This window comes from Oreochromis aureus, linkage group 23 (assembly GCF_013358895.1).
Source record: "Oreochromis aureus strain Israel breed Guangdong linkage group 23, ZZ_aureus, whole genome shotgun sequence".
In the NCBI taxonomy this organism is placed as follows: Eukaryota; Metazoa; Chordata; class Actinopteri; order Cichliformes; family Cichlidae; genus Oreochromis; species Oreochromis aureus.
The window spans coordinates 40415187-40436755 of NC_052963.1; the positions used below are offsets into that span (position 1 = coordinate 40415187).

The window sequence follows — 21569 nt, forward strand, 5'->3', positions numbered from 1 at the left end:
GTATTTCCCCTGGAGCTTCTTAAAGGGGGAAGTTCATATTGAATGTGTTGGCATGGGAATCACTGCATGGACTTGAATAATAAAGCCGAGCTGTGTTCAGGTTGTGATAGAGATAAATGACAGGCAGTCAGCAGGTACAATCTGGTTCACCGCAAGGGTGTGTGCCGAGCTCCTCATTGTCTTCACTCACATGTGACTGCTCTGATACTGTCAGCACTAATGACATCATAAAGTTTTCCAAAGATACCGCAAATGTAAGCCCACTGAAAATAGATGGAGCAGCTGACACCCAGGTGTGGCCCTCAACACCGATAACACCAAGGAGATTAAAGCCGACCTCAGGAGGTCTGGTTCCAAGTGACCGTCTGTGGCTCTCAGGTGGAGCTGGTGGACTTCTCCATCCCAGCCGTGAACATGTGCACAGGCCCAGCTGGGAGGGTTCTTACTTACTTACAGGGGAAAGGCACGAACTGAACCGAGAAGAGAAGATCATCGGTGCCTCGCTGCTACATCTTCAGCTGAGCCATGAGTTTAAAGGACTCCACTCACCGCTCTCATGGCTTCTTCGGTCTGGGCAGAGATGCAAAAGTATCAATGAAGGACCACTCAACTGTGAAACCTGAGAACTCCTGTTTTGTTTTTTGTTTTTTCAAACACTTATTTCCTTGTAGTGTATCTTCTTTAGTTATGTTTAAAAAGTACTCAAGTATTTTGAACCCTGTATGGTAAAGCTGTTTCAAAACTTGCAACTCTCTATATGAGGTTTATAGTGTGATGTCTATGTGCTGTATTGGATCACTGTTATTTTTATGTTAGGATTCCTTGGGTAATTGCGGGATATTTAATGATATAGGTTAGTGTGGAAGTGTCTGTTGGGAATTATATGTATTCGCTTTATATTATCTGATGTTTGGGCCCCTGCTCATAAGCTCCAGTTAGCCATCTTTTATGTAATCATGTTGGAACTTGTATTTTACTGTATTTGAGAATAAATTGCTCTTTTTTTATGGTTATTGTTTATAGTATATACTGCTGAGTGGTGGATGTGCGAAATACGATTTTGTTTTTATGTGAAGCATAAAAATGACAAAAGATTCTGAATCATTCAAATTTACTTTTGGTTTCGAGTCTTTCTTTTGAGTTCCATCGAGTTTCAGTTGCTTTCCAGGGTGTGATTGCTCGTTTCAGTTTAGTTTTTATTCTTGAGAAATTTTCTATTTCAGTTGTTTCTCGTTACAATATCGAGTTTTGTCAGGGGAAGCATTGGAAGAGTCCAGAAGGTGCTGCTTTCTAAAATATGATCAATATTTTTATGAAAGTTATGTAGGAATAAATAATTAAAAACAAGTACAAAATGCTGTTCGTGCTGGTTGTGTTTAAAGTTTGATAAAACACACTCAATGATTGATACTAAACTGCCCACTGTTGGGCTGAGTTTGCACGATACTGTGATGATCAAGCGTTTCCTTCAATTTTTTCAGAACAAGATTTTAATAATACATTTTCCCCAGTTGAAGTTTAGTCTATTATTGCAACCTTGGCCTGCACATTTCAAGACCCGCCCTCCCCGTGACAACAAATGTGTTTTATTACAAGGTGCTTAAAGTAGACAGTGTCCTCTATTTCTCACCAGAAAGAAATACTGTGTTTACACAGAGGCTCTGTTATGTGGTGTGTTGTGATTCATTTATCCAATTAGTCTCGTGTTTGATGATACCGCTGCACACCACTGGCAGAAAATATCATATTAATATTTAGTGAAAGGGGGGGGGGGGTCCCCTGCTGAACACAAACATTTGCATTGTTAATCTGCTCCTTGTTTTAGCTCTATGTTTTTAAAATGGGGAGCAATGCCACGCAAAAACTGTACAACAAGCCTGCGGGCGACAAACCGAATGAACAAACGAGACTCAGTTTGAGCAATCTTCAAGTTTTTAATCTGTTTTCAAAGACCGCAATTTTATATCGTCCTTCCTTTAATAAGTAGAAAACTTTTTTTTTTTTTAAGAATTAGTTGAAAGGCACAAATTTTACAATATATACATTTGGATCTAAATTATAAATATATAGAAAACAAAAGCACAACCCAGAATAAAAGTGCTGAACACAGTTTTGTTTTTACAGGAAAAATAGGCTTTGTTTAAAAATACATACAATCAGTAGCATGTTTTTTTGTTTCATTTTGTTTTTTGTTAGCAATAAATTATTTGAAGGTGATAACATTTATATATATGCAACTGGTGGGAGAAACAAGAAAGATGGTTACAGTATACACAGAGCAATCCACTGAAGAACAGAAACACATCAAGCGTGCGACGCTCAATCAAAACCAACAGGAGAACAGTAACTTGATTATGCCATTCTTAGTGCAAAATGATAAAAATGATTACAGGCCTAACTAAACGAATGACGAATTATTTTTCCTAAAAACTGCTGTCCATATCCCTCAAATGCATAAAGCTTTATTTCCGTGACTATAAAAACAAAAAACAAAATCAAAGGCAAAACGTTTGCAGACTGGCGTCTGGGAATGTGCCTGACGAATATTATTAAAAGCGAAACGAAGGGCATGCTGCAGTATTATTCTGCACACAGAAAAAACAACAACGAATCAGTCATCCTAAACCCTAAACACAGAAGCGGGGAGGGGTGAAGGCTTGGACAGATTAATTGCACGTTTTAGTATAACCCAGGTGTGAGTCGACGCGAGAACGGGTCAGCGTTAACATGGTTCGAAGAAAAAAAACAAAACTGTCCACAGAAAAGTAATGTTTCTTAAAAGAAACAGCCTTTGATCTTTGCCCTAAGAAGGCATAAATATTTAGAACCACTGACATTTTCACAAGGACAAACAACAAACCCATCACATTAAGTCTAAAACATAAATACAGCAAGAGTCACAGCACAGAGTTAAGAAAAAATAGCACATATACTCATTAGTTTCGTCATCATTAAAAGGGGAACTGATATATTTCTGCTAACGCCCCGACGTTACGCCTCCTGTAGGTTTCTTCCTGAGATTGATAAAATGTCTGATATCTTAGAGCCAGTAACTTTAGGGGTGCCTGTGGAATACTTTGGTATCTCTCTGCAAACTGAAGGCCTGACAGCAGAAAAAAAAAGCTCTACGAGTGGGAGAAACAATTGTGTTTGAGAAAAGCAAAAGTAAAACGAGCAGAAATAAATCCAGACGCTGTACAGCAGTACAGAACAGTGCAATCTTATTTGGTGGCAGGTAATAATAGAATTTGTTTTATAGCAATCTTGAAAACGAGTAACTTCCCTGACCAAACATGTCCTTAACTATTACAATAAGCAAGATAATGTATCTAAAATCTAAATATCCCTTAAATATAAATAACAAATAACTTTTTTTTAATAACAATGAATTTAAAATGTGTTTAACTAAAAGATTTCAAAGCATAATAGAAATAAAGACGATTCACACCATGCAAAGGTAACCAAAAAGCTTTGCCTGTTGAGGGTAAACAGTACTGAAGCGTTTCTGTTTCATAACAAACATATAATATGGTTTTTATTGCTTTTTGATCGCTTTAACTCCTCCGCGCATTTTGTCACAAACCAACTACAGTGCATCACACAAACATGGCCAGACCTCACAGGTTTTTAAATATGTACTATCATACACATGTACACACATCTGTCAAAAGTTTTTAGAGCCTCAAATGGAAATTGGATGTTTTCTTTTTTAGTATAGGTTGAATTCATGTGAAAACCAGTGCTCAAGAGGAAACAATAAATTACTCTGATATCAGCAAAGAGACGGGGGGGCTTTCTTTTCAGAACAACAGAAATTCTTTGTGATCCTTTAGAATTAGAGACGGTGAACAGGTTCGGGTATCAGTGTTGGTCAAAAAATGACACATCCACACAGAAAGATTAAAAAAAAATACATAAGATTTTCCTGAGGATTTCCAAAACAAAAATGGGAATCACGTGAAATTAAAGGGGGAGAAAGGGGTGTAGATAAAAGTTTGTGGACAGCTACAAAGACAATCACACAAGCACATGCAGGCTCAAAGGAGGCGTCTTCCTGAAACCCAACACCAGCATAGTGTAACACAAACGATGACTGCCTGACTCACCAAGGGCCCCAAAAGTTTCATACAAATACACCGTATTAAATTAAAATTGAAACCAACGCTCAGGAGTACAAATCTATACATTAGGCTACATGGATTTTAAAGACTGCATTTAAAGACTTTTTCCAAAGGCACTGTTTGCAACAGCAGGCTGCTCTTCCTCTCCCTTTTTTCCTCACACTAGTGTTCATACAAGCAGGGAGAGAAACAAGAGGGAGTGCGTAGAAGGGAAAGGAAAAATAAAAAAAGGAAATCTGAGGCATTTCATGGCTAATCAGCTAAAAGATTTCATGCGTCTTCCAGTTCGACTACCTCGTGTTTCACTCAAACCAAAGCCTTGCATACAGCCGTGAATGTAGTAACAGTAAAGCAAAGTTTAAAGATGCGGTTTTAACTAGTGAAAGGCATTTAGAGCTTCCAGCAACTCACCAATCATACCTCGAGAAAAATCAGCAGCAGGAGGTTTATTAGAGATTTCCGCACCTCAACAGCTCGTATGTTCAATAAAATAAAGTTATCCCGTCCTCTTTTTTTCCTCCCCCCCATCCATCTCCTTTTATTTTTAAACAGCTGCCTTTTACCGTGGAGGACACACTTTGGTGCAGAAATTGAATATTGATCGAGCCCGTCGTTACCTCAACAGCCTAAAGCAAGTGAACGCTACACATGGATAAAGAGAAGGGTGAGCCCAACGCAGGACAGGCAGTGACTTGACTATAGGCCCTGAGGGGAGAGGGAGTAGGTCCAAGGTTGCGATCAAAGACAGCAGCAAACAAGACGCCATCTGCTCTAAGAGACATAACAAAAACAAAACAACAAGAAAAAAACTAAAGATAAAGTCCAGACGAGCCCGTCGAGCTCTCACTCTTGCGGCCTGTACTGAATGACAGATTTGCGGTCCGGTCCGGCCTGTAGCATGCTGTTCAAAGCCTCGCGGACGTCAAGAGCGCCGGAGCTGCAGTTGCCGTTGGGTAAGGGAACAGAGTCTGATGATGAGAGGAGATAGGCTGGGGGGAAGTGAGAGGAAGAGCCGGAAAACAAAGAGTTGGGCGATGGGTTGGAGAAGAGAGAACCCATGTTGTTTGACACAGAAGAGGTGGAGGACGTGGAGGAAGAGCAGGAGGAGGTAGAAGACGAAGGGCTGGCTTTCTGTGTGGGCATCTGAGGGGAAAGAGATATGTCAAAATAATCTAACAAGTCATGGTGATTATTGGCCAGCAAGTTGTGGTTCTGCTGCTGCTGCTGCTGTTGCTGCTGCGAGGCCTGTAGAGGCTGCTGCAGCATGAGAGGCAGCTGCACTTGTGCAGCATGCTGGGCGTTTGGTGCAGTCTGAGAGATGAGAGACTCTAGATTAAAATCATCTGCAAATGCTGCAGAGTTGCTTGTCAGAGTTTCCAGATTGAGTCCGCCCTCTGTGGTGTCTGGAGAGGGAGACGGAGAGCTCATGGTAAGGTCTAAGATATCGTCGAAAGGATTTTTGGAAGACAAAGTGGAAGGCTGCTTGGTCTGATGGAGTGGAGGCAGGTTCTTCGTTTGCTGAAAAGTGTTCATGTAGGCGGATGAGTAAAACTGTGGGAGATTGAGGCCAACTGAGTTGTTCAGAGAGCTCTGGTTGGTGTTGGAGAAGGAACTCGAATTGTTGGACCAGCTGTTATGGGTCCTTTGCTGGGTTTGGCTAGAATTTATCGGTAAGGTCAAGAGGGCTGAACTGAGGTGTGGTAAGGTGGGCTGGGCTTGGGGATGCATTCTGTGTTGGAGTGGGAATCTCGGGTCGAAAGGCTGAGTGAGGGACTGGGTATGCATGGTTTTGTGGTTGGTTAGATTTTCCACGAGCTGTCTGTGCCCCTGCAGGTACTCATTCTTCCGCTTGCGCTCATTCTCAGCAGCCTGCTCTTTCTCTTTTCGCCTCTTCTTCACTTCGTCATCCATCTGTAGGAGCTCGTCCCGTACACGAGGAACGCAGGTCTCTGGGATCTTGATACCTGAGAGGGATGACGCAGTTATCAGTAAGATAAATCTTCAATCTTTTATCAGCTTTACAATAACAACAGGTCATTAATTAATCTGTATAAGCGAGAATGTTGGTCCATCTCTATGCATCAGCCCTGTGACTGAGTGAGGACTCTTATGCCCACTATCACCTGGATGGTTAAGAAGTCAGATGGCTGGATATCACAGCACATGCATCACTAAGTATAGTAAATAAGACAGCATAAAGGTAATGTGTGCTTTAATGTGCATTCATTACTTCCACACTACTAAGCAGAAAAGCTGCAGCAGAGAGAGAACTACTGCATCTGCTGGTAGGCTGAGCTTGCCATGGTTGGAGAGCAGAACAAAAACTTCCAGCTACAGTCCAAGTCCATATGTGACATGACACAGGCAGCTGATTATAATTCATTTTCTTCAAATGAATGGCCAAATAGGAAAAATCAGACAGGAACAACTTAGAAACTAAACCTGCACATGTGCACACGCACTCACCGAATAGCGCTACCACCAGAGACAGCAGGAAACAGTGTGCATGCCAAAAAAGGGATGATTATAAAAACTTAATGTCGACAGCCTATGAGCTTTAAATTTCTTTGTCTGATATATGTGCGGTGCAGAGAGACAATTGCAACACGGCCTGTGGGGTCAGTGTTAGCATAATGCGCACAGGAGCTCAGCGGAAACGAATGAGGAGAATATGGAACTTTTTCATTTCCTCAATTTTTGTTAATGATGTGTCAGCACTTGGAGAGCAGCACCACATCCTACCATCAAAACAACATCGGGGTCAAGAAAATTCACATTTTAAATTCTGAGCTGGATGTTTATGGATTAAAAAAACAGTGAAGAAGCTGTCCTCAAACTGCACTTCACTTCAGGCAGTCAGAGATACTAACCGACTTGTTTGTTATGCTGCTTTGTTTTAAGGCGGACAATCTGCAGGATGCTGCTGTTGGTGATGTCAGACACCACATCAGAGACGCGCTTCCACACTCGTAACAGAGCTCCACACAGCATGTGATACTGACGGAGGCGCATGCCCTGCAGACACTCCTGGCCTTCCTCAATTTTCTTACACTTCCCATTCCTGCAAAGAGAGAGCAAAGAAGAAATGGTGAAAACACATCATAAATCACTCTTTTAGTGTGACTGTATGGCAAGCTAAGGTACAAGATGTGAGATTTGGAGGTCATTTCTTCATGGCTAGCTCTCAGGTGATCTACAAACCCTTAGGAATGGCATTTGATTTAAAAACCATTGACTGAATCCTAATAATTACCAGCCTGATAGGATTCATTAATCCTAAGGGACATTGTGGATTCCTGCTTACCAGTTAGCGTGACTGCATTTCTTGAAGGAGAAGGTGAACTGGTTCTCCCAGCAGTCCCTGGCTTCCTCAGGGGTCACCTAAAAAAATGAAGAAATGCAAAAGCCTAAAAGTCAGCCAAGAAGTCACTCATTACACATTTTTACCAATGCAGAAGTGAGATTTTCAAGTTCAGACCAAAGCTCAAACTACACCCTTTTCTCATCTAAAAACAATAATTGTGTCAAAGGGGAAAAACAAGTTATGTTCAATGGGCTTATGGTGAAAGATCAATGATTAGCTGTTTTAAAGCAGGGAAGGGAGACAGCTATAAATTTAATAAACAACAGAATTATAAAGAAAATAAGAGCTAGCTCTTTAAATTTACTATTAATTTATATTATTAAAGGTTTTAAGTCTGTAAAATGTTGCCACACTTTGTCTTTGGAGAGCATTAAGCCTTATCTGGTCAGCACACCTAAATGTCCACAAGGTGGCAGCAGAGACCGAATATACATAAATATATACATGTTACACCCAGGAGCAATGACAGAGGAACACTTTGTCCAGAAAATGTCCGACTTTGTGTTTTCCCAATGTTCCCCATTTTCAGAAATGAAAAAAGACGCATTTTAATGCCAAATTGGGGGGAAAAAATCAAAAGACTCAAACGTAACACAAAACCAATACAAAGACAGAACTAATAGACTGTGAAGCTCTTACCTTCCTGTACTTTTGGTGCAGTTTTTCCAGACTCTCAGGGTGAGTCTGCTTGCCGATGTTGGGCTTATAGACCACAAAGTTCTTTCCTCTTCCTTGCTCAGCTAGCAGCACACATGGATAGTTACCTCGAAGCTGTGAAAAGAGGCCACAGAGAGTGGTTTTTTTTTGCACTGTCAAAGAGACAAAGTTAGTTAAACTGTTTATCATAACGTGGACTCACCTTCACAGACAGGTAGAATCCCTCATCATGCCCGCTGAGGTTCAGTGACTTCTTGTAGGCCTCATCCCAGGGCATGCCCCTGTCCACACTGATCTGTAGGAGGAAAAAGATCAGAATCTAAAGCATGTCCTGTGACAGAGAGGGAGTCAAACTGCCACACACCTACACACTGCTGGTATGATTTTAGAAACTATTAATATCTATAGATACATGAGCGAACACAACAACTTTAATGCATGTATGAAATACGCCCTCTATACTGGGTAAACTGGTCCTCTTGTGCAGGAGTCCTGAGTGGCTGCCAACTTTGAAACATTAACTGTAGGTTAGCCTGCAGCCAAAAGCTAAAAGCAGAGGATACTAGTAATTATCCTGTTCCACCTGCTAGTATCTACATAGGCTCCATAGCTCTAGGGCTAAACCTGTGTGATCACAGTCTTACCGCTGGCACTATGACATCAATCCAAGCTCTTAACTACAGAGGTAGCTGCTTGAGTTGCCTGTGGGACTGCAGGTTATGAGGAACTTATTTAATTGAAGTACCCGTTCAAAAAATCTAAGTGAACTGACACTCGGTGATATTTATAATGTAATCTGTGTTTGCAATTTAATAATATTATTTGAAAAATTGTAAGGTCTAGTGCTGTATGGCTGAAACTCTGATATTAATACATACAATAAATTATCAATAAATTGCAAGAACATTAACTGGAGCATCAAAAAGATACGTAGCATAGCATTGCCATTGTGGGCTACATTACCTAACATAGGCCTAATATATATTAGATAGCTAGGCCTTCGCCTTCTCCTGTGTAGTCATGGTTTACATGTTTTATATAGTTTGCTGTTACTTTGCAGATGCTGCACGCACATCACTGTTTTGAATATGTTACTGATAATGCCATATCAAACAACACTTCTACCTGGCCGTTCACAAATAAGCCACTGTACTGCTGTGGCATCGGTTATCTGTAGCAAGTAAATATGCACTTTTCTAATCCTGCTGTATGTAACTTCACTGTCATCAACACATTTAACATTGCATATGCTCTATTCTAAAGAAATGTATACTTATAGACCTGAGATCACGTTATGCAAGCCTACCTTGTACAGAACAACCTGGCCATCCTGAGGATTTCCAGCTGTCAAGAAAGTTTCCTGTGTCTCCTCATAAATCTCATCGTTACCTGGGGCAAGGTCTGTCAGGGACAGAGTAGAAGAAAGTGATGAACATTTGCAGCTACTTTTTTCAATGAATGCATTGATATCCTTCTATTTTAGAGTTACACTTGATTTCCATACCTAGGATTCCCATGTCATATTTGCCCTCCTTTTTATCCTTCTCAATGAGATAGTCAAAGTTGTCAGTAAAGTATTGGAAGAGATGGTTCTGTTTGTGGACCTCCAGACCCAGGATGCGATTTAGGAACTTTGTAATGCTGCAGTCTGAGAAAAACAAACAAGCAATTGACTTCAAATTATGTTTATTCATCTCAAATACCAAATACAGAGAAAGAAATCTGTCCGTACACACTACCTTTCTCATTGTTGTTTCCAATGCGGGGCTCCTTACATAAAATCCCAACATCAACCATTCCAGCTTTCATGTCTGGAAGTGAAAAACAAAAAACAGAACAGTTTTTCTACAGCTGCACTAAACTTTCATTTGCTGATGATATTCTCTGCTTACACTGAACCAAAATATGAACATACCTCTGAAGAACATGGCATCACCCCCTGGGTAGCCTTTGGGAGGGGGCACCTTGTTATCTATGAAGCCAAGAATTGCTTTGGTAATTTTATCCAGAGCCTTGGTACCGTACTGCAAAAAAGAAGTAAGGTGAAATTAGTAAAGACAGATGATCTCATAAGGCTTTTTTAGCACTGCAGATTAAGTGTTTACATAAAGTATGCTATAAAATGCTAAAAGCAAGACAAACTCCATACATCTTAAATTAAGAGCACATTTTAGATTCAAGGATAGGTACAATTTTAAAAGCGTCTTAGGTTTGCATACCTTGTTCTCAAAATTGTATCTGCTCAGGTCTCTGGATTCTGTGGCTCTTCTGTCTCCATGGGTTAATGCACCCTGCACAGTGGATTACAAACAGTATTACTATCAAATCAATATCACTATTATGACCATTACTAAAGTATTACATTTGCATCATCAGCAGTCATACTAACAGAACCAGAGTCAGTGCTGCTGGTGTGAAACTGTCAGAGGAAGTTATGAAATCTGGCTTCAATGGTTAGTGCAATTCTACTGTGCAGAAATAATATTGGAAAATAATGCCTTGCAATTTCAATTTACTTTGGATTTGTAGTCTTTTAAGCCAAAAATGTCTGATTTCAGAGCTCAGCTATTGCACTTGAAAAATTTGAAAAAAACAAACAAACAAAAAAAAACATTATAAAAATACCCAGTTGTTGCTTATCTGACATATCCATCAATTCAGTTAATATATAGTTAAAAGGTGATGCAATTCTATAATGCACCGGTGATGGGTGTGGAGCATATAACACATAAAAAAAAAACCAAACAAACCCCAAAACACTGAAACAAACACACACACACACACACACACACACACACACACACACACACACACACACACACACACACACACACACACACACACACACACACACACTAGTGTAAATGCATGAGGATGCAGAGCCTGCTCTTGGCCCAAACGTGTCAAAGGAAACCCACGAGGTTCAGGTGTGAAAACAAACGTTTTCTACGTGCTACGTGCTGACATGATATTGTGGTTCAGTTAATCTTCAAACAACATTTTGCAAAGAGACCGAGTGTGCAATGAGTCCAACGTGTGATGGAAATAGGCAACAAAGTTAACAGAAAATTTAGACAAAGTCTACAGTGGATCAGCCTTAAAGCCAACTGCTAGCTCTGCTCACACAGACAAAAACCTTAAGATACCAAAACAAATGAATGTCTTAGCCAAATATGATTTGACTGCTGATCTGGAGTCAGACTGTTGCAAAGGTATTCAGCTGTTCAGTGCGACTGAAATGTGTGCACTGGAGTTGTATCAAGTTCAAGCAGGCAGGCAGGCAGGCAGGCAGACGACGTGACCTATTCTTGATACAGATTTACCACACACAGCTGGCAAACGCAGGAATGACTTCCTGTAACCACCATCCCCTTGCACCCTCTCTGCCCTTTTCCCAAAAGAACCGTCATGCTGTGTCACTATGGAAATAAATGGCTGCTAGTGCAGAAATGCATCGATAATTACGGAAAATAGCTACACTTATAAATTATCCAGACAACCTCTTTTTGCTTTTTCTGCTTGTTCAGTTTTCCGTTACTGAGCTGGAGAAGGGAAAGACCCAGAATCCCTTGAGGTTTGTGGAGAAAAGTTGATATAACATCAAGGGAACCAACAATAAAGAAGACTATGGAGTGCTTTAAGACTAGGGAATATCCCACACAACAGGAAGGACAGAGGGTGAGGGCAGGTTTAAGAAACGAACGGCAGAGTCACGAACAGCCCGGAGCACTCCGATCGATAAACACATAACTCAGATCGTCTCTGTTTACACTGAAACAGTTCTTCTCACACTCCATAAGACAACAACATATAAACAGCTATTTCCCCCTGAGAGAGACTTCAAGATAATTGTGCAAAATAACAACAGCAAATGCAACACCAACCCACACACAACTGAAAGACTGTTGATATTTACCAGACTCTCTAGTCTCTTAGCCACAATGGAGGCAAAACGTCTCTCCCCAGCCAACTCTGAGATGAGAAAGATGTACTCAGGGGCTGTCACCTGATTTGACCGATGAGTCCGACCTGGAACGATGAGAATAAAACAGCTATAAGACATTTTTTGTATATGTAAAACATTTAAAGATATTAAGACTACTGTCTGACTGTTAAATCCTTCAATCTGAAATCTTTAACTTTACAGATAAACTTTGTAATGCTAATACACATCCTGTAAAACCTTTGTACAGATAAATAAAACAAGCAAGATCTGTTGCTATGTGTAGGAGAAATCAGGTATTGTACATTTTTGTGATGACATTTGGTTTACAACAGCTCACTTTTATGTAACAGCCTGTGCCATTCTCAACTAACTATGAAACACCCATAAATGTAAAATAACACACACACAAGTAACAAGTCAGCACAGTACACTAGTGAGGTGCAATCAGAAACAATAAATTAGAAACTGAAAAGCATGAAGAGGACATTTCTGGTGACATGATAAGATCTGCAGTCATATGACTGAAATCTGATCTTGACACTCAGATCCTCCCACTTAAAAATGAAAACAAAAACTCTTTACACAAGATTGTTCTAAGGAAGTCCCTTCAACTTCCATAGAACCTCTTATGAGGAAACAAGCAAATCTGTTTTTGTACAGTATCTGTGTGTGTGTGTATATGTAAGTGTCAGACTAAGCTTCTCGGTATGAGAAACTGAAGAATCACTCAGGCGGTTTAAGCAGAAAATTAAAGACATTATTTAGTTTGGTGCTCCGTGATGGCGTGTACGTATATTAAAAAAAATCAAATACTGATCGGGTTTGTGGTATTAATTACAAATAGATTCGCAGCTGTAACACCTTTAAAGGTCAAATGTTCAGCCCACACAAGTAGAGTAACTGAAAGAAACCACAGCTTCTATCTACCAACAAACCTTCAGCGAGACATTTGTCTCAATTTGAATATCACAATATGAAAATAACAGCTAGAACACTTCTTCACATTTCTTCTCTTTCTTCTAAAGCTCTTTCAACCTTTCACCTCAATGCTGCTGCTTGTCACAGGGGTAAATTTAAAAGGAAATAAGGAATAGAAAGCTGATGTAACTACGATGAAGAGAGAAAAAAGTCCAGTGTGCCTTCCAGCCTTTTAACTGGTTACATCACTCATCAAAAGAAAAAAAAGACTTATGTCATTGACAAAGTTAACCGCTGATGAAAAACTTTATTCAAGCCATTATGTGAAGTCTGACACAAACTTAACCAGACAGACTCAAAAATTCAATCTAAAAAAGGTTCCTGACATCCTTATGTAAGTTAATAACACAAACAATGCCCTTTTATTTTATTTCTAATCATGTACTCCTCTTTAACTTTTAAAGGCTCTTTGTTAGATTACATTTCCTGACTTACCAAACTGCTGAATAGCCCTGTCTGCACTCCAAGGCAGCTCCAGGGTCATGTGAACCCTGCGTCTCTGGTTTTTCACTCTCTTGTCTGCCTGCAGGGAAATCCCAGAGCTTGCTGCTTCTGAGATGATGGCCACCAACTACAGGAAACAGGTTTTTGTTTATTGGTGGAGAAAGGTCTTATTGAACAATGTTTTTAAAGCATTTCACTGTTTTTTGAACTTTGATCTGAAGCCCTTCAAGTCATGAAAACAGTGATTCACTTTTAATTTTTTTGTACTGTAAAATAGCTGACCTTCTCTCCACTCATGAAGCGATCTTTCTCCTTGAGATTGATGTGGTCAATCGTAAGCCCTTGCTCAGCTCGTGACTCATAACGGACAGTGCCGTCAGGCCGTCGCACCACACGACCCTTACGACCAGTCATCTGGAGAGAAGAGGGGTGAATATACATTAGCTGCACATGTCAGGGTGACAGGTGATGCTGCTGGTTAGCTTGTAGTTGAGGGTCATACCTCAGAGACTTTATCTGGTCCACCAAACTTGTCAATGAGCTCATCCAATGTGTTGAGAGGTAGTTCTTTTCCCAGTTCTGCTATTTTGTTGAGGAGGTCCTGCTTCATTTCCTCTATTCTGGCTGTAAATACAAATCAGAGGAAGATATTAACAATCTAACCCTTGCTGGTTGAGTTATAAAAATAGCAGGGTATGTGAGACTACAGTGACAGCTATCAAGTAGATGTGCATCTGTTTGACTGACAAGCACCTTCCAGGGTATCACTGTTACTGACAACACAAGCTGAAGGACAAAAAAAGAAATGGTGCCTACCTGTCTGGTAGCTAGTCTGGTTCACAAAGATGACGTCGTCATTATCTAGCAAGGAGTCTGGTGAAGAGTTAGAGTCTGTGTCTATGCCATCGGAGTCACTACTGCTGTCATCAGTGATGATGTTGATCACACCGCTGTTGTCCACACTGTGCTTGGGTACTTTGGGCTGGCGACCTCTGGGTTTCCCTGATTGTTAGTTAAACCGCATGACACAAAACAGGCCAAAAATAGACATAGGATTAAAAAAATATGTCTTTCACTGAGAATAAATAGTGCCAGATGCTAGGCCGAATACACCAAATACACTTATAAATACACAAAATGAGCAATTTTACTGCTACACTAACTATAGAAATGTCGACTGAACACTTGCTACATGAAATAATTGTAAAAGACAGCATTTAGGGGTGAACATATCCACTTACGTTTTCTCTTGTTACTTGGAGCTTTTTCCCTGCTTTGCTTCTCTGAAGGGAAATGCTTTGTTACAAGAGACTGGAATACTCCCCTGGAGCAAAGAAGAGCAGAAAAAGAGACTTTAAAACTGACAGCAAAGCAACCACAACACAGGAGGGCTGTTGCGGCAATTAGACATTCCAAGTATTCCTGATCTGGCCTAATTATTAGTGCCAGGTATTGATAGGCCGATGAAAACATGTTTGAACTAATACACTCAGACTTCAAGGCATGTCTGCTGCGACAGACCTAAGGTCAACCAAGTTCAAGTCCTTATAACTTCCTTTTCACAAATGAGTCATTGGTCAATTAGCAGCTAATAAAAAGTTGTCTGCTTTGACTGGGGAAGAATGTCGGGGGCACATGACCTGAATACTTCTAACTGTATGACTACATGTACTCATGACACATTCCTTCTTGAAACTTTCTTGTTATTTGACAGCTTGGTGTATCAAGAAAACGAAACAGAAGACACCTGTGACTGTAGTTTTCAGCAAGCAGAAAATCACTCTTTCAAATAGTGTCAAAGTTATCACCTGTGGCTTGGCATTCAGTTTCAAAAGAGCTGCAACTCAGATACAGGCAGTCTATTTTTTTCATATGTAGCCATCACCACAGACACACAGAAGCGAACAGACAAAATACTCTCTTACTCGGCTGCAGAAACAAATCTGTCCAGATGCCCGTCGTTTTCATCCAAGACTTCTCTGGTGCGCGATTCTCCGGTAGACTGGAGTCCAATAACGATGCACTGCAGTGGAGAACACACAAACGCACATCAATAACCCAGTGTTACCTAAAGTAAACTTCTACTAGGACTCACTTCTGCTAATCACGATGGAAAATATTATAAAAATCCATGTGGAATTCCTGAACAACTAAAGCAAAATCAAACCAGCTTGTTCACAGGGAACTGAAACCCCCCACACAACTGACAAAACTATGTTTCAAATTAGCACTCTTAGGTATACAATCTAAGTTCAACAGTGTACTATGCTCACCTTTCCAGCCTCCAGCTCTTTCTGGGCCAGCTCCACCAAGGAGCGGACCTTGGCAGCGATACAGAGATATTTGAAGAATCGCTGGTGAGACGACCAGAACTGCCCCCAAAGAGACTTCCTGCTGACCATGCCCAGTTCATCAGCTGCCTGCATGAACGTTTTCAACGCCTCGGCCCACTGGAAACAGATTCCAGACATGAATTATCAGTTTAAATTTTTGTCAGTTTTCTCAAATAAGATAAGAACATATAAATACAGCAGACGCAGTCAATGAATTTCCTCACCAGTTTGGCAGCTTTATTATAGACCTCTTTGAAGTCACTGTCCAGCCCGATCTCTTCAATGCGGAAAGACACCCCAGAGAAGCTCAGCTGTCTGGCAATGTACATCCCACTCACTTTCATGTCCATGGCCACAATTTCCATGGCCCCGACACCTCTGTACACAAATAAATTGTTCAACATAACTTAATCATTGGTCAGCAGCCGTTCCCACAATCTGACTGTAAGGAATGTTCCAGTAATCTGAAGATACAGATCCACATGATTGAAAAACATAAATACTTCAGAGTGAAATTCATCCTACAAACCTCTTCTCAATGGAATGCAGGAAGTCATCAAAGGTTCGGAAGGGTGTGCCCTCACCCCAAATTCCTAGTCGGCTCATATAAATCATGTTCTTTGGCTCAGAGGCACCTGGAACAGACATGACAGAAATCGATGATTTAAAGTCTACTATTGTATTTTTTCTCTTGCCTGAGAATGTGTATTTGTGTGTTAGCTTACCTGTGGCACTGGCATACACCACCCTGGCATGCGGCAGCTTGCTTTGCAGGTCAAGAACTGCTTTGCCCATCTTTGTAGATGTGGCATTCTTGGCTTTGTGGCATTCATCAAAAATAATCTATATTGATGCAAAGTCAAGGACAAAAATACCAAAAACCACTGCTGAATGTGTGGTTGTTAAAATTAAGTCGGAAAATCACGTGGAACAACATATTGAAGGACAGCTTATGTTAGATTGACAAAGAATATGGCATTAAAATTAAAGGATACAACTCCATCAAATTCTGGTTTGCACCAATCCAGGATCTGTTTGATCCTCGTCCGAAGCTGCCCTCCTGCTTGGCTCTCTCCAATCAGTGCAGAGTAAGTTGCAAACAAGACTCCTTCTGAGGTAGCTGTGTCACCGTACTTTATCTGTTAGAACAGAACAAACATTAAACAAGTCACAATAGTGCTTTCCTCTATTTCACCTCTTGCGCTCATGCACACATAACAAGTGTTCTAATTTCCTCAGTTTGACCCACAAATTCCACCTGAACTCACCTTGTTTAAAGCATGCACAGGAATATTCGGTGCATCTATGTCTTTGAGATCTCTCTCTGCATCAAATTTCAGGTCATTGGATATGCTGAACCTGAGGGAAAAGACAGGGAAAATTAGCCGACTTTGACATAAAGTAAATCTACTGTGCATAAACAGGATATATCATGCAGGTGGACAAAAACCCCAATCAGAAAATCGATCTATTTTTTAAATCATAGCCCGCATTAGTCACGTCCTTTTTTTTCCCTCAGAAGTGTTTTCTACACATTTGAGATTTTCTTGACTCTAACCGTTTGAGGCCTCATGGAACAGGTGACTCTTTACATTCTCTAGTTTCATACCAATCCTGTAAGGCTAGTGTGTCTGACTTGAACAATTTCTTTGCAATTGCTTTTCTAGAAGCTCACATTTACTAATAAAAGGAGGTGTTTGGTCTTAATATTGGTAGAAACTGAATGTAGGAATCCAAATGAAAGTAATTTCTGTCTCCAGTTTAACCTTCTGAACTCCCTTATATAGTTTTGAAATTACACCGAGCTCACATTATAAATATTTTCCGTAGGCCGATTTCAAATGCCCTATGACTTTACCAAAACTGTTCATGTGATTGTGTAATGAAGAAGTCAAAAAAGGTCACCAAATAACTCACGTAGTCTTTCCGTTTTCTGAAAATTGCTAAGAGTGCTTTAATTAAAACGGCAGACTATGCAGAGAGGCCTCTCACTGGCCCATCTCTTGTAGGATGTTTATCACTCTTACCATAGTGCTTTTTTTCTTCCCTTAAGGTAGTTCTCCAGGATGATTCCTGCCACAGTGCGTCCCTTTCCGACCCCTGCCCCATCTCCGATCAGGAAGCCTGCCCTCTGCTTGTTTTGGAGGATCACTTCATGTTGCTGAGGGTGCATAAGGAACAAATGCATGATCAGTATGCCTCCAGAGTCACGCCATTAAAAGTGCTTCATGTATTGTGCGCTGGTATGTGTACCTGGCAGGCGTATATGATAGCCTCTAGCTGCAGAGCAGACAGCAGACCGTTTTTAATAGTTGACTCAGGGATGGACAGAGTGTATGTGATGTCAGGAGGAGGGACACTGGATAGAGTGTTTGTTTCCACCACTATGTCAGGATGAGAAATTCCTATAGTGGCTGAAGAGAGGGAAAAAAAAACATGTTAACCATAAACTGAGTGTCATGTTGTATTAGGGGGAAAAAAGGCAGACAAATTAATGGGTGAACTGATGTTGAAGTTCATTCAAGTGGCCTACATTTGGAAGGTTTGTACTCAGCATATGTGTCTACATGTCCCAGTTCCTCTGCTTCTTCTTCCTCAGCCTCCTCTTCCTCTTCTGTTGCTGCCTGGGTTGTCTGAGGCTGGAAGCACCACAGAGACTTCAGTAATGTAATCACAACAGCAAGCATTTGGGAATAATATTTTGTTGTTTCAGCTTAGTTGAAGACAAGTTAGGAGAGAGAAAACAGCTGAAATTTAGAAGTAGGTGGGAGCAGTTAGTAAGAAGATAACGCACACCGGAAAAGTTCGTTGAGAAGGAATATTAACCAGAAAATTAGCAAAATAACAAGTGAATAAAATGCATGAAGATAATTAAAGGAGATTGAATTGGGAGAATTGAAAAACGTAGTCAAGCAACTACAAACAAAAGAGTGGAAATGGAGAGGACCTCTGTTTGACAGTCAGCTGAATATTACAATGCCTCTTTTCCTGTCAAAGTAATCTCTGTTTTTTATGCAATGTACATTTGTGGAATGTACAACATGCTGCCATGCTTTTATCACCTGTGGTAATACAGATGATAAGACTTGCCACAAAAAGCATGAGCATTACAATTTCCCTTATGAAGTTTTGCTAACTTAAATAGGACCCCCAGATGAGAGCCATGTTATGTTTTCAGTGTAAAACATCTAAAAGATGCACTCAAAAAAAAAAAAAAAAAAAAAATCACCCTCCTAAACATGAAGCAGTAATTTAAATAAAATGCAACTGAAATATATAAAAATCGAATGTTTATTTATTCAAATAATGAATCAGTAAGGGAAATATGCTGGGTATTAACTAAACATATATCAATCAATTAAATTTAATTGGACCAGATTCCATTAAATTTAGCGTTTTACATTGAACTCATATAACACAATTACATGGAAATTAAATTACTTAAAGACAGAATTTTGGGATTTTTTTTGTACTGCTGCAGCTGCTGCAAATAAGACCTAAAACATAATCTATGTTTTATATACTATTCCCATATATGATTACTGATGAATAAGCTCAAGGAGTTTAACTTTAACATCAGACTAGAGAGGTTGACGTGGCTACCTGGAATCCTCCTAAAGGTGGGGTGCTGATAATAGCAGATATATCCTCCAAACTTGCCAAGCCTTGAAACCTGCTGGTGCCATTCTGCTGTCAAAAAAACATAAAATAAAGAAATACAAACTCAAATAAAACACTGTGGCTAAGAAGGATTAAAGCAAAGAAAGACGAGAGTAATCTGCCTGTGCATTTGTGTCTATATGCATGTGCACGAGAGCAATGGGGCACTCTCCTAAAGCTGCACTAAACAAAATGCATTTTATTTGACTGGCACTGAAAAGCCAGCAATGACAACAACAACAACGAAAGGAAGATAAAGGCATGGGAAATATAGTCTGGGAAACATAATGGATGAAATGAGGGCAGAATGAAAAGGAAAAAATAAAAAGGCTTTCAGAAAGCAGGGAAAATAAATGTACTCTGATCATATCAAAAAGACATCCACGGACCCATCTAATTCAAAGAGAGCTTAACAGGAATGCGAGCACTGGAGGCTGGAGGAACAACTATCGAAAACAAAGTTGCTTTCCTCGGGACACTGATTTAGAGAGCATGAAAGTGCATGCATACCCCTAATTTGTCTACAACAGAGGAAACAGTTAAAAAATGTAATGACCAAAGCGAAATGTTTAACAACAACAAATTTTATCTAATGGATACAAACATAATTCCTGAATGACAAGACGAGATCGGTCATTGCAATCAGCAACGGCGTACCAAGGAAATAAGAGGCCAATCTTACATTTCAAATGCAATGCCTGACAAGTTAACAACTGGGAAAACCATTGTTCAACCTCAGCACCAAATGACTGCCCTGCTATATGTAATATAATTCAGTATGAATAAAATAACTGTCTCATTTCCACCAGTGCTGATAAGTTTAACAGCTTAAATATGTTAGAAGTATAAAATACCATCACATCAGTGCATAGGTTTCACTGTACAATTAATTAAAAGCAAAAAAACTACCTTTAACAAATGTACTGGTAGCTAGGTAGGTGGTAAAATGGCATGCTAACAGCACAGATAGATGATAAGGATATTAGATAAGAAAGACAGTAGATATGCACCAAAAGATATGCTGCATAGTTACTATATGAGAGCTGTGTCTGTTGCTTATAAGTTTCCAGTTTAAGTTTCCCACACTTTTCCCACATAAACTCACAGCCTTTACTTCATAAGACTTGTACACAGCTGCAACATGAAAACTTAGAGTGGAACATTAAATCAACATTATATCGTCCTCCAAGCGCTTTACACTACAAACCACATTCACCCATTAAAACAGCGCTTTATCTATCTCACATCCACAGCTCCAGCCAATTTAGACTCACCAATTAACCTCATATGGATGTCTTTGGAATGCAGGAGGAAACCGGAGGTGACAGTGCTAACCACTTCACCGCCAGGCTGCAGACGCAGTCGTGAGGCAGGAAAGCACTAGTGTTTACGGGATACAATGAACAATATAACCCTTAGTTACTGTTTGTTATTTGATGCCAACTTCCCGCACTAAAGACATATGTATGCTGAGGCAAACAAGTCTGTTGCATATTATATCTGTAAGAGGTAAAGGTGTGGTAACCAGTTTTTCTGGTAATGACGTGAACGAGTGCTTGTTACTGACCTCTAACTGGCTCTGTGCTGGTGTGGTGGTACTAGTGCTGACGTCCCAGATTGTGGGCACTGTGTCCAGGTTCTCTGCATTGATGAAGGACTGGGTATCAGCATACTCCGACAGTGAGTCAGTCGGAGAGGAGAACAGAGAGTTTGTGGAGATGTCATCAAGGCAGGGCAGGTCCTGCAGGAAAAGAAAAAACGGGACGAGGTGTTAAAGGTAAACTGTAAAACAGGACAAAATTTAGGGCAGAGAGTTCAGTAGATCTCTAAATAAAGAAACAATATTTATACCCACATCCAGACACAGTCCCTCACCATCAAGCTTTATGCAACATAAAGGGAGCACAACAACAGCTTTTTTAAAAAAATGTAACAGACACAACACCAATACCAAACAGCAAAAAAAAAAAAAAAAGTGTGACATGAGGATGGATGGGAATGATGTTTGGACAATAAAGGAGTCGTATTCACTCTGGATTTTAGCCAAGTTATACGTATTTGGGTGT

The 21569-nt window shown here is 40.2% G+C and overlaps 1 protein-coding gene across 6 annotated transcripts in view; it reads right to left on the reverse strand.

Moving 5' to 3' along the window:
• Nucleotides 1-1910: 1910 nt before the first annotated feature.
• si:ch73-63e15.2 (protein strawberry notch homolog 2) overlaps nt 1911-21569 on the reverse strand; it is a 63234-nt gene continuing 43575 nt past the window's right edge. For 4 of the 6 annotated variants that reach the window (XM_039606477.1, XM_031749635.2, XM_039606478.1 and 1 more), the window contains 28 exons: nt 21071-21244; nt 19447-19533; nt 18377-18482; nt 18097-18257; nt 17871-18004; nt 17112-17202; nt 16839-16982; nt 16569-16686; nt 16373-16478; nt 16068-16221; nt 15784-15960; nt 15436-15533; nt 14752-14834; nt 14327-14512; nt 14013-14134; nt 13793-13924; nt 13502-13637; nt 12059-12171; nt 10362-10433; nt 10058-10166; nt 9882-9953; nt 9647-9790; nt 9449-9543; nt 8345-8437; nt 8125-8256; nt 7426-7502; nt 6992-7182; nt 1911-6085 (listed from right to left, as the gene is read on the reverse strand). In XM_039606477.1, the coding sequence (XP_039462411.1) occupies nt 4965-6085; nt 6992-7182; nt 7426-7502; nt 8125-8256; nt 8345-8437; nt 9449-9543; nt 9647-9790; nt 9882-9953; nt 10058-10166; nt 10362-10433; nt 12059-12171; nt 13502-13637; nt 13793-13924; nt 14013-14134; nt 14327-14512; nt 14752-14834; nt 15436-15533; nt 15784-15960; nt 16068-16221; nt 16373-16478; nt 16569-16686; nt 16839-16982; nt 17112-17202; nt 17871-18004; nt 18097-18257; nt 18377-18482; nt 19447-19533; nt 21071-21244 (4428 nt within the window). In that variant the 3' untranslated portion in view covers nt 1911-4964. The remainder of the gene's footprint in view (nt 6086-6991; nt 7183-7425; nt 7503-8124; nt 8257-8344; nt 8438-9448; nt 9544-9646; nt 9791-9881; nt 9954-10057; nt 10167-10361; nt 10434-12058; nt 12172-13501; nt 13638-13792; nt 13925-14012; nt 14135-14326; nt 14513-14751; nt 14835-15435; nt 15534-15783; nt 15961-16067; nt 16222-16372; nt 16479-16568; nt 16687-16838; nt 16983-17111; nt 17203-17870; nt 18005-18096; nt 18258-18376; nt 18483-19446; nt 19534-21070; nt 21245-21569) is intronic. The other 2 variants (XM_031749636.2, XM_031749637.2) reach the window with 2 other exon arrangements.